This window comes from Crinia signifera, chromosome 2 (assembly GCF_055691185.1).
Source record: "Crinia signifera chromosome 2, ASM5569118v1, whole genome shotgun sequence".
Taxonomy (NCBI): Eukaryota; Metazoa; Chordata; class Amphibia; order Anura; family Myobatrachidae; genus Crinia; species Crinia signifera.
The window spans coordinates 268473505-268486678 of NC_139218.1; the positions used below are offsets into that span (position 1 = coordinate 268473505).

The following is a 13174-nucleotide window of genomic DNA, read 5'->3' on the forward strand; positions in this document are numbered from 1 at the left end:
AGCTTGTGCAGGCCTTGCCTATGCTATTATCATTTATTTATATGGTGCCACAAGGGATCGGCAGCGCCCAATTACAAAGTACATAAACAAATAGGCAAAACAGGAAACCATGGGGCTTGGCCTGGCGTGCATAGGCGGACACACATCTCATCAGCTCCTCTCTGGCATCCAACCTTCTTAAAACACATATCAGAGTATACTGGAGTTCTACAGCCAGTCTACTTGGGGCCGTCTTAACGGCATTGTGGGCCCTAAGCAAAGCACTAGGGCCCCTGCTTACTGTAAGTTAAAAAATATATAATAACTTCCCGCCGTGTCTCTTCACCTGCTATCAGCCATCATTACAGACATTAACTGTTTGGCTACAGGCCAGTAGAGAATGTTTCCCAGCCAATCTGATTTTGTGTAATTGGGCAAGTCACACTCAAAAAAGGGTGCAGCAATCTCTACTAGCCTCACAACAAACTCCAGAGGCTCCAGCAACCAACTGCTCAAAGGCCCCTAGAATTGTGGGGCCCTAGGGCAGATGCCAAGTAAGCCTATACAAATAGCCATGCTCCAGGAAGTGAGTTTCGCAGAGCTGGGAGGTATACCTTGCATCTTTGTGGGTTGGTGTCTACTCGCCCTGTAAATCCAGGACCTAGAGTTCCAGGGCGGAGATCGGTTCTCTATACTTGCCGCAGACTCCTTACAGTTTGGCCCACCTACACCCACAGGGCCTGCGGCCAGGGCCGTTTCTACAGGCGGACAAGCCGTGCAGCAGCCCGGGGCGCCGCACGGCTTGTCCACCTCTTTTAAACAGCCGGGGCGCCGGCAGCTGAGCTCACCCCATTGACGCCCGCCCGTCGCCGCCTCCGCCGTCGCTGCCCACCACTTTTAAACAGCCGGGGCGCCCGGCCGGCAGCTGAGCTCACCCCATTGACGCCCGCCCGTCGCCGCCTCCGCCCCCCTCCCTCCCCCTCTCCCTGTCCGCTGCTCCGCAACGAACAGAGCAGGCACAGCCAGCGTGAGTGATTTCCGAGGGGAGGGGAGCGCATCGCGCGACGCTCTCCTTCCCCTCGCTCACTGTGTCATTAGGCTGTCAGCCAATCATAGGAGCTCGCGGGCTGGCAGCCAATCAGGAGCCAGCCCGCGAGATATGAATGGCTGACGGCTCAGGGACACAGTGAAAGCAGCAGCACCAGCGGGGGACTGGAGGGGGAGACACAGAGAAACAGTAAGTTGTGCTGCTGGCACTGTGGGGGCATATATGTGTGGCACTGGGGACACATCCGTGGCACAATGGGAATATTTGGCACTGTGGGGGCATATATATGTGGCACTGTGGGGGAATATATGCGGCACTGTGGGGGCATATGTGTGGCACTGGGGACACATCTGTGGCACTATGGGCATATTTGGCACTGTGGGGGCATATATATGTGGCACTGTATGGGCATATGTGTGGCACTGTGGGGGCATATCTGGCACATCTGGCACTGTGGGGGCATATATATGTGGCACTGTATGGGCATATGTGTGGCACTGTGGCGGCATATCTGGCACTGTATGGGCATGTGTGGCACTGTGGGGGCATATATGTGTGACACTGTGGGGGGCATATGTGTGTTACTGCAGGGGCATATGTGTGGCATTGGGGACATATCTGTGGCACTAGGGGCATATTTGGCACTGGGGGCATATATATGTGGCACTGTGGGGGCGTATCTGGCACTGTATGGGCATATGTGTGGCACTGTGGGGGCATATGTGTGGCACTGTGGGGGCATATTAGTAAACGGCATGAGTTGTGCGGCAGCGGCGTGTGGGGCATAATGTGTAATAGACATTACGGTGTGGAGAGTATTGTGTAATTGCCATCACAGTGTGGGGTGTAACGGGCATCATAATGTGTAATTGTCATCACGGTGTGCGGCGTAATGTGTAATTGTCATCACGGTGTGCGGCGTAATGTGTAATTGTCATCACAGTGTGCGGCGTAATGTGTAATTGTCATCACAGTGTGCGGCGTAATGTGTAATTGTCATCACAGTGTGCGGCGTAATGTGTAATTGTCATCACAGTGTGCGACATAATGTGTAATTGTCATCACGGGGTGCGACGTAATGTGTAATTGTCATCACGGGGTGCGACGTAATGTGTAATTGTCATCACGGGGTGCGACAATGTGTAATTGTCATCACGGGGTGCGACAATGTGTAATTGTCATCACGGGGTGCGACAATGTGTAATTGTCATCACGGGGTGCGACAATGTGTAATTGTCATCACGGGGTGCGGCGTCATGTGTAATTGTCATCACGGTGTGCGGCGTCATGTGTAATTGGAATCACGGATAAATAGTGTATAATGATTCAAGTAGCCTGTCTTTGTTTGGCCTTGATCTGTGAGGCGTACTAGGTCACTGTGTGGGCCTTTATATTTTTATGTCACTGTGTGGCCTTCACACAGTGACATCACAGTACAATGACAATTCCTGCGGTAACCAATATCTGGACCTGCAGGTTGCAAAGGTGAGATGTAAGGTAATTGTTTTCCTGCTAGACCACGCCCTTATATTAAGCCACACCCCCTTTAAAAATAAACCACGCCCCCTATTTCGGCGCGCGCAATTTTTTCTATGACATGTTCACTTTTTTTGGGGGGGGAGGGGGGGGGGGCGCATTTTCATTCCTTTGCCCTGGGAGCTAAATTGTCTAGAAACGGCCCTGCCTGCGGCTTCCATCAGAAAGGTCTTAGTGGCCCCCTGCAGTGGTCCACCTCCTTTGGGCCCATCATCCTCTCCCACTTTGCAGCGGAAATTGCCAGAACAGGGAGTCCTATTTCCACCAACTCCTCATGCTGTCAAAGGCTCCATCCTAACTGGACTACGATTGCCGTCTTATGAGCCTGCCCTCCCAGGTTTGGTGTATTTGTGTGCATAATCTCACAACATTCTTTTTCTTATAACCCTCCTGCTTATGTTCAAAGTGGATTGAGGCTTCTGTTCGCATACCCCCCACCATTTATTCCTGGCTCTCATTAATCAGTGTTCTATATTAAGGAAGGGTAGTTTCAGTGCTATATACAGTGAGAAGCCCTTATTCTTGACATATTTGCTCCCTCGTGTGGCTGACTATGGTTATTACAATATTTTGCCTGCATTTTTCACTTCCATTTAGATGTAATCCCCTGCACTTTCAGAATACTTTCGGATGTTGAATTCCAGTGAGCTTATATGTATTCTTGTGGAGCACATTATTATTGAACATATCTTTCTCTACTTTCTCTAGATCGGAGCTGAAGATCATTGTGGCGAACATAAGCTCTCTGGGTCCGCCATCGGCCAGAAATACTGCATGCACTCCTGCCGCTCAAGAAGGTCTAAGGTGGCTCAAGGGGCATTGGATGCGACCATACCCCCTTGCACTATGGCATCATATAGTGCATGGGGGCCATATTGTCACCCTGGAAGAATGGAAAGAATCCATGGCCAAAATCAGTTAACTTCTGCAAAAAGGAGAAAAATCATTCAATTGTATTCAACACTTTCGAAGCCGAGCACAGGGGCGGGGGCGTGCATTTGGTGGCTACCTGCTCACTGGGATCTGAACACTCGCAGTCCAACAGAGCAGGTCTGAATTAGGCCCATGGTCTCTAAACATTCCCTCAACTTGAGGGCCATACAAACTAGACTGGAAACTTTAGACAACAAGAGACATTGTAATAATCTTAGGGTCCGAAGGTCCCAGCTACTTATCGCCCAAGATACGTCATTTGCCGGCTTCATTACTTCTTGCAAAAAGAGGAGATTTTCCAAAAGGTTCACTACCTGGAGGGCGTTGAATTCAATGGGCATGAGTACATATTTACCAAAGTTCTCTCATGGTCCATGCTTCAACAGCGGAGACAAAAGGACTTCACCACAGAGACCTCAAGTAAACTGTAGATGAGGTTTCTCGTTTTCTCTACAAGTCTCCCAAGCTGGAAAGTTTCTGACTGTTCAAGCCCCCGCTGACTTCAGTGCTCGGCTTGGAAATGAGTCTTTCTGATTGACAAGCTTTTACTCTCCCGACTCCTATGCCCTTTAGCTTATCTATGAGGGAAATGTGGCATGAAGTACAGCACCCTACAAAGAAGTCCAGTGGAGTTGATGAGTCTCCCCGGAGGTCCGACCATACTTGACTGTCATTTGTTGTGCAGCTCGATAACGTCTCCTAACTTTACTGATCCCTTTCTTTTGATTACGCTTTTAATGATCACCACGATGGGTGCCTTCCAATCCCCCTATAAGACTTCTCTTCAGAATGTTTGTTATTCTCATTCATATTTTCACAGGACTCCTTTATATTAACACTGTACCTGTTTTTTTTTTTTTACATTGATTTAGCCAATGTTGCCTTAGACATTGTTTACAAATTTACGATAGTCTAGCTGAAAGTTTAATACTATATAATTTTTACGTAACCAAGGGGTTCCCAATCTTTTTTGAATCACGGCAGCCTAGAGTATCAGACCCTAGGCCAATTTTTTTTTTATTAGATTGGGTTTATATGCAATTCTTAGGGTCAGTCATTTGGTAAATTTCAGGATTTGCTTCTGTTTGTACACCACATTTTATGATTGCCAGCCACCGGTACTGGTTTTGCTCATAAATAATTAACCATTAATCATTTGAATTGGTCCTGACCACCAACCCAGGGAACCCCTGCATGTGTCCAGAGGCACCCCCCAGGGAGCCACGGCACACAGTTTGGGAACCACTGACTAACCATTGCCTTTTCTTCCAGATGTTTCCTGTTTTTGATGTTCCAGTGTGCCCATACAGTACATTTACATTTTATTAGCTAATCTAAAATTGATAAACAAGAACTGAATTACTAATAGGAAAGGGAAATAGTCAAGAAATAAGGTATATAAAAGAATGCGTGTGGAAATGCAAGTGCACTTTACATTTGTGATCTGAAAGCTACTGCAGCGAAACGGCAAGATGTCAGTAGATGAAAGCTACTGCAGCGAAACGGCAAGATGTCAGTCGGGGACAGGGCATCGGGGGCAGGGAGGCAGTAGCGCTTCGGGCGGGCCTGTTTTCAAGCACTGCCTCATCCGTAGTGTGATTGGGACCTGGGTCGCCCGACCTGGGTTACCCGATCACACTGCACAGCAACCCGGGTCACAGCCCAGGTCAACCCTGGATGCTCGACCCGGGTTGCAGATCAACAGGATTAACTACCGCAGATCAACAGGATTAACACAGCAAAAACCCAGGTTGATTTGGCAGTGTGAAAGGGGCGCAGCCAAGGTCAAGCAATTTGACAATCCAACCCAGGTTATAGGAAGGGGTAAACCCGGGTTGCATTCTGTATAATGGACGACCCAGGTTTAAAGCCAATGGTCCGACCCGGGTTTGCGATGTGAAATTGGGTATATAAATAGCTGCAGCATGTCTCTTAATAATATGCAAACACTCTACAGTTAGCAGCATGCATGTGCAAATATATTGAGTAGTGAGGGAACTATCACATACAGGCCCCTATTCTAGTTGACTCGGACGGATGCGTATTTTCGGAAAGGCCACCGAGAGTTCTTAGCCCCGCCTACCGTATGGATCGCTCACACTGTCCGAATGTGGTAAGAAGCCGAGCGAACGGACCGCGAGTGGATTTTTCATGTGATCAACTCCCCCATCTGTGGGAACCTCCCCCATCCTCCGATGGTCGCCAACCATCAAATGACAGACCGAGTGGTCAGACAGCTCCGAGTGCTCCAGACTACTCGGACATTTCTCAGTGCGAAAGCAGGGATAAGGGCGGGCAGCTGACATCTGACTAGGTCAGCTGTCCGGCCCCCACACTTGCGTCAAGGCCAGATTACCATGCGTACGCCCATTGTTTTCATGGGAACGCCCATGAGACGTGGGGCGTACGCATATGGTAATGAGCCCGAACAGCCCTTCAGGCCCCTCTCCACCCCCTGCTCGAATTGTTCCGACCAATTGTTTTCTTTACGGAATTCACGCCGTATTCGGACGAGCGCGGTGTACGCACACGCGCGGAACATTTCTGCACATGCACAAACACAATACATCGGCTGTCCAACCGAACACACAGCAGTCCGACTCAATCAGAATAAGGGCCACAGTGTGAGCAAATCCCACTGCTCTTAAAAAGGACTAAAGTAAGATGCATAATTACAACAAGTAGATAAATCTAGCATAAGTTAGAAGATAATGCACTGGTAGTGTCCACACCAGCTTAGAAGTCTGCGTACGCATCAGAGTGTCCGCTTCATCAAATTTTCTGTAATGTAGTAGCACACCCCAACTGAACAGTATATTTGTCAAGTATCAAACATACAGTATAAGAAATACGGGGCATCTTTCGCAAATTGTGATATAGTCAGTATCCTGTGCGATTGACACTCCCCACAGACCTGATACAGTATTCTCTATACCTCATGATTGGCTATACACCTAAGATGGATGAAAGTAAAGATAGGTGTGCATCTACATGTAGTATGTAGTTCAAGCCTTTGCTATTTCTGAAACATTCCAATCCAAACTGCCCATCTCTAGAAACCAACAAGTTGTGTAAATACTAACATCTGGATATGCTGCCTCTAGCTCCTCTATTTCTTCCACCACTTCTTCATCTGATTCCTCAGATGCAGTTTCAAAATCAGACAGCTCAGTGATCTGGATGTCGGGATGATCTAACAGCCAACCAACTAATGCCTCCACACCTGTGAATATAAATACAACCAAATCAACAAACTGCACACTGTTTTATATTCTTTATTACTATTTGCCACTTTGCTTGATCTTTCTAGTTAAATTAAGCAGTGTTATGTATACTTTTTGGCTGCGTTAGCACATTTTAAAAGACAAATTGATAAATGGATACTGTTGTATCAAAGTGCTAGTGCAGAAAAGAGAATTTTTGGTCACTTACCTTTCAAATTAATTTCTCTTGGGCAGGCTGGAGGACTGAACAACAGAATTGCAAGTTTGGCCGTTTCACATTACAAATGCTGTGACACACCCGGGATTTGGGCACAGGCCTTTTCAGTGTCGCTGACATCAGACAGGGGTAGGGGTAGGGGCGGGCGCATCATCAGGGATGGGGAATGGGCCAGCACTTGGGGTGGATGCAGTCTCCAAGCGCTGCGTCCTCCATAAAGTGAACGGGGCCTGGTTCGCTCAACCTGGGTTGCGCGTTCACACTGCAATCCTGGTCAGACCCGGTATTAACCCTCCTTTTAAGCCTGGTCAGAATGCCGGGTTGCAGGACCCGGAAAATTTGAAAAGGCCCTTTCACACTGCACAGAGATCAGGCTGTGAAAGGGATATTAATGTAAACTGCAGTTAGAATTCTAAGAATTCTAAGCTCCTTCCCCATGTGACCCCATAATTCCAGTACATCTTGAAAATAATTCAGAAAGGAGTAGCAGTATCCCTGTGAAACTGTTAAAATAATAAAATAAATAGTAGGTAGGGGCAGTGGCAGTTACCCCACATTAGAAGGGCTCAAGTGATGACACAGCATACCCACATGTAATAGGTGTATGTGCGCCGTATAGCAGTAGAAAACTAGAGCAGCAGACAGAAGCTACAGTATAACCAAGTAAATCCACAGATCTCGAACTACCACTAATAGAGCCAGATATTCAAGGTCCTAAGAAAGTCCAGAAAATGGGATGTGATATAGCTCACAATGGGCCTTATTCTAGTTCACTCTTTCTGACAAAATCCTTCTTAGATGGACAAAACCATGTGCATTGCAGAGGGGCAGATGTAAAATGTGCAGAGACAATTAGATTTGGGTGAGTTATTTTGTTTCTGTGCAGGGTAAATACTGGATGCTTTATTTCTACACTGCAATATAGATCTCACTTTAAAGTAAAACCCCACCCAAATCTAACTCTCTCTGCACATGTTACATCTGCCCCCCTGCAGTGCACATGGTTTTGTCCATCTAAGAAGGATTTTGTCAGAAAGAGTGAACTAGAATAAGGCCCAATGTCTAGGTTGACAGTGGGTGTGGTATAGGATTCCGACAGCTGGGATCCCGACAGTCATTAGCCTGGCAACAAAGCCACAACCTATTCTATTCTCCCTCTATGGGGGTCGTGGACCCCTACGAGGGAGAATAGCCGGTGGCCGTCGGGAACCAGTCTGTCGGTGTTTTAACAGTCAGGATCCCAACGTTGGGTAAATGACTGTCGGAAGCGCGACTGTCGGGACCCTGTGCGGCACCCGTTGACAGTCATTAGGTCATTAGCAAATGGTTGACATGAGCTTTTCATAAATATCTTTGGTGTCAACTTCGACACCAGAGCACGTGGACCCCCAAATTAGTGCACGGCTTCCCTCACCATGCTTCTGGACAGGTTGTACTTTACCATCCACTTGGACTGGGAATGGAAAAATAAGTAAAAAAAATAAAATGTAAATCCCCAAAAACCCATGTTGACCTAGACATTGCCAGTCAGCCATTCGGCCCAGAAAAAAAAATGGTACTAGTGTAGTTTCACGGCGCCATGCTGCGGGCTCGGTGGCTCGCTGCGCTCGCCAAGCTATCTAAAATCAACTCCATGCCAAGGTGGATAGTGGGGGTATGAACTATCTACGTTGGCATGGAGTTAAGTTACTTTATTTTAGATAGTTTGGCGAGCGTAGAACCCGAAAGTAGCACGGTGCCATGCTGGCACCGTGAAACTACACAAGAACCAAAAAAATTCTGGCAGATACGAATGCAAACGTGGTCAAAGAAAAACAAGCAAATTTAAATAAAAGAAATAATGGCCTCCACCAAATTGATAAACCGATACATGAAACATTATTTCTAGTAATTTACAGTATGTGTGGAGACCCCTACCTGGAGAACTTGAAGCAGTACCCGATGCTCCTGACAGTGACTTGAGAGCAAACTCTATGTTTTTCCTCTGAAAACCCATTTCCATCAGTTGCACAACAATAGGAGCTGGTGGGATGGGAGATTGTTTGCACTTCTTCACTTTAGTTGGACAAATGTGCTGCACAGTCAAAGGGGAAGAGACCTCACTCGAACTGCAGAAGTCTTCAAACAGAGGAGTTGATGGATGCGTGGACTCCACTGCCAGGTATTGACATACAGCCAGTGCTGCTGCCTAGTTATAAGAGAAATAAAGTAACATGACAACATTGCGGTGTAAGAGATAGTTAAAAGTTTTAAAAAATGATGTAATTTGTTGCGAAAAGAGTAACTGCAGCTGTGAATTTCTCACGATAAAGAAAGACTGACTGGGGAGGAATTATGAAGTGTATAAAAATACACATCGATCCCCATCATTCCATGGGAACACTGGACCGTAGGTATAATATCTAGCATAGGACATAAGCACTTTTTATATTGCAAAAAGGTATCAGCATGCTGGGGTCCTAAGGCCTGCTAGCAAAGGGCACCACTTGGAAAGTAATGTTAGGAAGGGCAGCAGGGGCAAAAGCTACAACACACTAGGCAATTTGCAGCACAAGAGGACATTCTTCAGGGCGTGGATAGACAGCAGTGCACATTCTGATCTGTATCCCCAGCTGCAAGAAAGCGTGTGACTAAATGCTTCGCCCAAGAAGAGAGCCATGAAGAATGAGATATGGCCTCTATTCTGTAAGACTGTAATGGAAGTATGATTCAGTGTGGGTGGATGACTTACAGTAGTGTCTGGTAGAACATATCCTAAACTGCAAGGTTTCTTGTCAGTTTTCCACACAACTTCAAAAATTGCTGTGCGAGGCATGGACTGAACCTTTATGGACATTTCAGGAAGCACACAGTTTACAGACTTACATTTTTAAATCTACTTAAAAACAACAGCTGGCTCATTATTGCCTCAGTTTGGATCACTAAAGCTGGCCATACATCTACAGATCAATTGTCAGATTGGGCTGGTTGGAAAAAAAATCTGGTAATGGATGAGAGCAGATGACAGTTGACCATTTGCTTTGAAATACTGGAAAACTGCCCAAAACTGTCACTCTCCCATTACCAGGTTTTAGTTCCAACCAGCCCAATCTGACAGTCAATCTGTAGATGTATGGCCACCTTAAGGCAATGAAAAATGGTCAGAGAAAGAGCAAGATGTATCAAGCTTTAAAAAGTGATAAAGCAGATTATGGGGCAGATGTATTAAACCTTAACAAGAGATAAATGCAAGGGTGATAGAGAGATAAACATCCAACCAATCAGCTCCTTACTGACTTTTTTCAAACACAGCCTGTAACATGACAGTTAGCAGGTGATTGGCTGGACGTTTATCTCTCTTTATCACCCCTGCATTTATCTCTTGTTAAGGCTTAATACATCTGCCCCATAGTGATATACAACCAATCAGCTCATAACTGTCATTTTTCAAACCCAGTATAAAACATGACAAGTAGAAGCGGATTTGTTGTTTTTCACTCACCACTTTATCACTTTTTTAAGCTTGATACATCTCTATCAAACTCTAAAAAGGTTTGCAGTTAGAAAATCCTATGCTGAAATTCCAATTTTGTCATCCAATAGAAATCTAAATATCTGGGAGATGATCTTGAGTCTTGCCTTCATCAGAAAATGTCTTATACATCTCTGAATTCAGCACTTTAATATACCTGGGTGGAAATGGAAAAAAGACACTCACTACAATTGCATATCATTCTAGTGCGGGACTCTCCTGTTATATCTCTGAGTTTAATAGGATTATTAGCCAGGCAAGGACAGATAGCATTCCAGGTGTAGAACAAACTAAACTATCCCGTAAGACACACCATCTAGTGGTTACTCCAGTCAGACATCTTCTAAGATATTGCCGATAATGTATTATGACAGGAGGGTATCCAGGGTATTTTGAAACATAATGTAGAGCGTTCTGCTCAGGCAAGAGGTAGTAGGACTTTTGCAATATTTAACACCATCTATCTATATATATATAGAACAATGGAACAGAGAGCGTCACTCCGGGACTTGTGAATTTTCAAAAGTCTTTAATGGCGCTTGTCAACGCGTTTCTGGAATATACCCATCAGGGCAAATTGTCCTGATGACGGGTATATTCCCGAAACGCGTTGACAAGCGCCATTAAAGCCTCAACATGTTTCAGGAATATACCCGTCGTCAGGACAATTTGTCCTGACGGGTATATTTCCGAAACGCGTTGACAAGCGCCATTAAAGCCTTTTGAAAATTCACAAGTCCTGAAGTGACGCTCTCTGTTCCATTATTCTATATTGCGGAGCAACTCGAGCCCCCAGGGCAGGCACCCGGGCAGAATATATTTGCCATTTCCTGCAGGCATGGGAGTGTCGGGCTCATCTGTTTTTTTATATAATATATATATATATATATATATATATATATATATATATATATATAATCAAATATATACTATAAAAAAAAGTCTTAAAATTTCTAGGTTATGCATATCAGAAGCCCACTTCATACCTTAACATTAATACAAGAAAACTGGATTTTTTTTTTAGGTTTTGCAATTTTACCAGCTCCGAAACTGGTCAAAAGCCATAAGGACAGAACAGCCTTTAAAATAATCAAATAAATTAAAACAGGAAAGCTCATCAAATTCCAGAACCACCCACATAACCTTCATTAACCTTATCTAACCTATTACATCCCCACTGTACAGTCCTAACATATCCTCACTTATGTTCTCAGTCACTTTCCCATCCTCCCGCCAACATTGCTGGGTCACTGTATCACACAGCCCAACATAAACCTTTGCAATCTGGTGGACCATTACACAAGAGAGAAAACCTATCCTTGTTCATCAATGGCTATATTCCGATAGATCGGAAGCATGCAAGCTAGGCATTCTTACCGTTTTGATTGTCTGTTACTAATCAGTTTGTTTTCCATTGAAAAGCACAACAGAATTTGCTGCACAATACAAGAATCTGTTAGCAAATAAATAAATTACCTCCAATTCTTGCTTGTCAAATATTGCCTTTACTGGCGAAGGCTGTGTAGCCGCAGTTAGTAACTGCTGTAGTAGTATCATCGGAGGCTGCGGGCCCTCTGGAGACATATCGCCAAAGTCAGGAGTTGATGCAGCACCTTCATCTGAAAGGAATACATTAAAACATTAAAATAAAAAGGGGGGTCACAGTCATTGGAACAACTTTTTTAGTAACAAAGAAAATAAGAAACAGATTTAACCATTAGGTGTAAAAACAACCCTTTCAATAAGGTCAGAGCAAAGATTTCCAGTACTATGAGTAAAAAGCTAGTATCACGTCAGTTGTGCAATGCCCTACTCAGTATGTCCCAAATCCTATCGATTATACTTAGAAAGCATCAAAAGGCAAAAAGATCCAGCTCTCTAGTTGGCATGCCCTGGAATAGCGCTATAAACATCCTGGGTACTTGTGTATTATCACGGCGCCCACTACTCCATTTGCGTAGAGGGTTATTCACGGTAGTGAAATCGCATCGCATCACATGCCATATTGTATGGCATGCGATTTTCCTATGTAATGTATTCACTGCTCTGTGTCAGTGAATCCATTAAAAAGATAGGATGCGATAAAAAATCGCATCGCATCACATGCCATTATTGTATGGCATGCGATGCGATGAGAAATCGGTTCTGATGGAAACTAGAATAATTCCAGTTAATGGTAAAATGACATATAATGTCCCCCCCGCCCCTCTATCCATGTCATCCCAAAGCGTTTCGGTACGCATCCGACCGACCTTTTCATACCCCGACTATCCACGTCGGCGGGGAGTTGATTGTATACAGTGTGGCGAAGCGTGGCGAGCGCAGCAAGCTCCGCGAGGGGACGCGTAATACATGTAACATAATACACGTCCGCTCGCCACGCTTCGGGCTCGGTGGCTCGCTGCGCTCGCCACACTAAATAGAATCATCTCCACGCCGACGTGGATAGTGGGGTATGAAAAGGTCAGTTTCGGGATCACGTCGATACTGGGGGGTATTAATAAATGACATTATATGTCATTTCCGCTCGCAACGCTTCGGGATCACGTCGATACTGGGGGGGCATTAATAAATGACATTATATGTCATTTAATGCTATAGTACATTAAATGCCATTATAAGCGTCAAAAACGCATAACATCGCATGCCATACCATAACGTCATGCACTGCGATTTCACTACGTTTGCGTACGTAGTATATTTGGGCACCATGATAATACACAAGT

The 13174-nt window shown here is 45.3% G+C and overlaps 1 protein-coding gene across 5 annotated transcripts in view; it reads right to left on the bottom strand.

Moving 5' to 3' along the window:
• Positions 1-13174, bottom strand: part of HERC2 (HECT and RLD domain containing E3 ubiquitin protein ligase 2) — a 212299-nt gene that overhangs the window by 88979 nt on the left and 110146 nt on the right. For all 5 annotated transcript variants that reach the window (XM_083168587.1, XM_083168588.1, XM_083168589.1 and 2 more), the window contains 3 exons: positions 11925-12067; positions 8855-9125; positions 6580-6719 (listed from right to left, as the gene is read on the bottom strand). In XM_083168587.1, coding sequence (XP_083024713.1) covers positions 6580-6719; positions 8855-9125; positions 11925-12067 — 554 coding nt within the window. The remainder of the gene's footprint in view (positions 1-6579; positions 6720-8854; positions 9126-11924; positions 12068-13174) is intronic.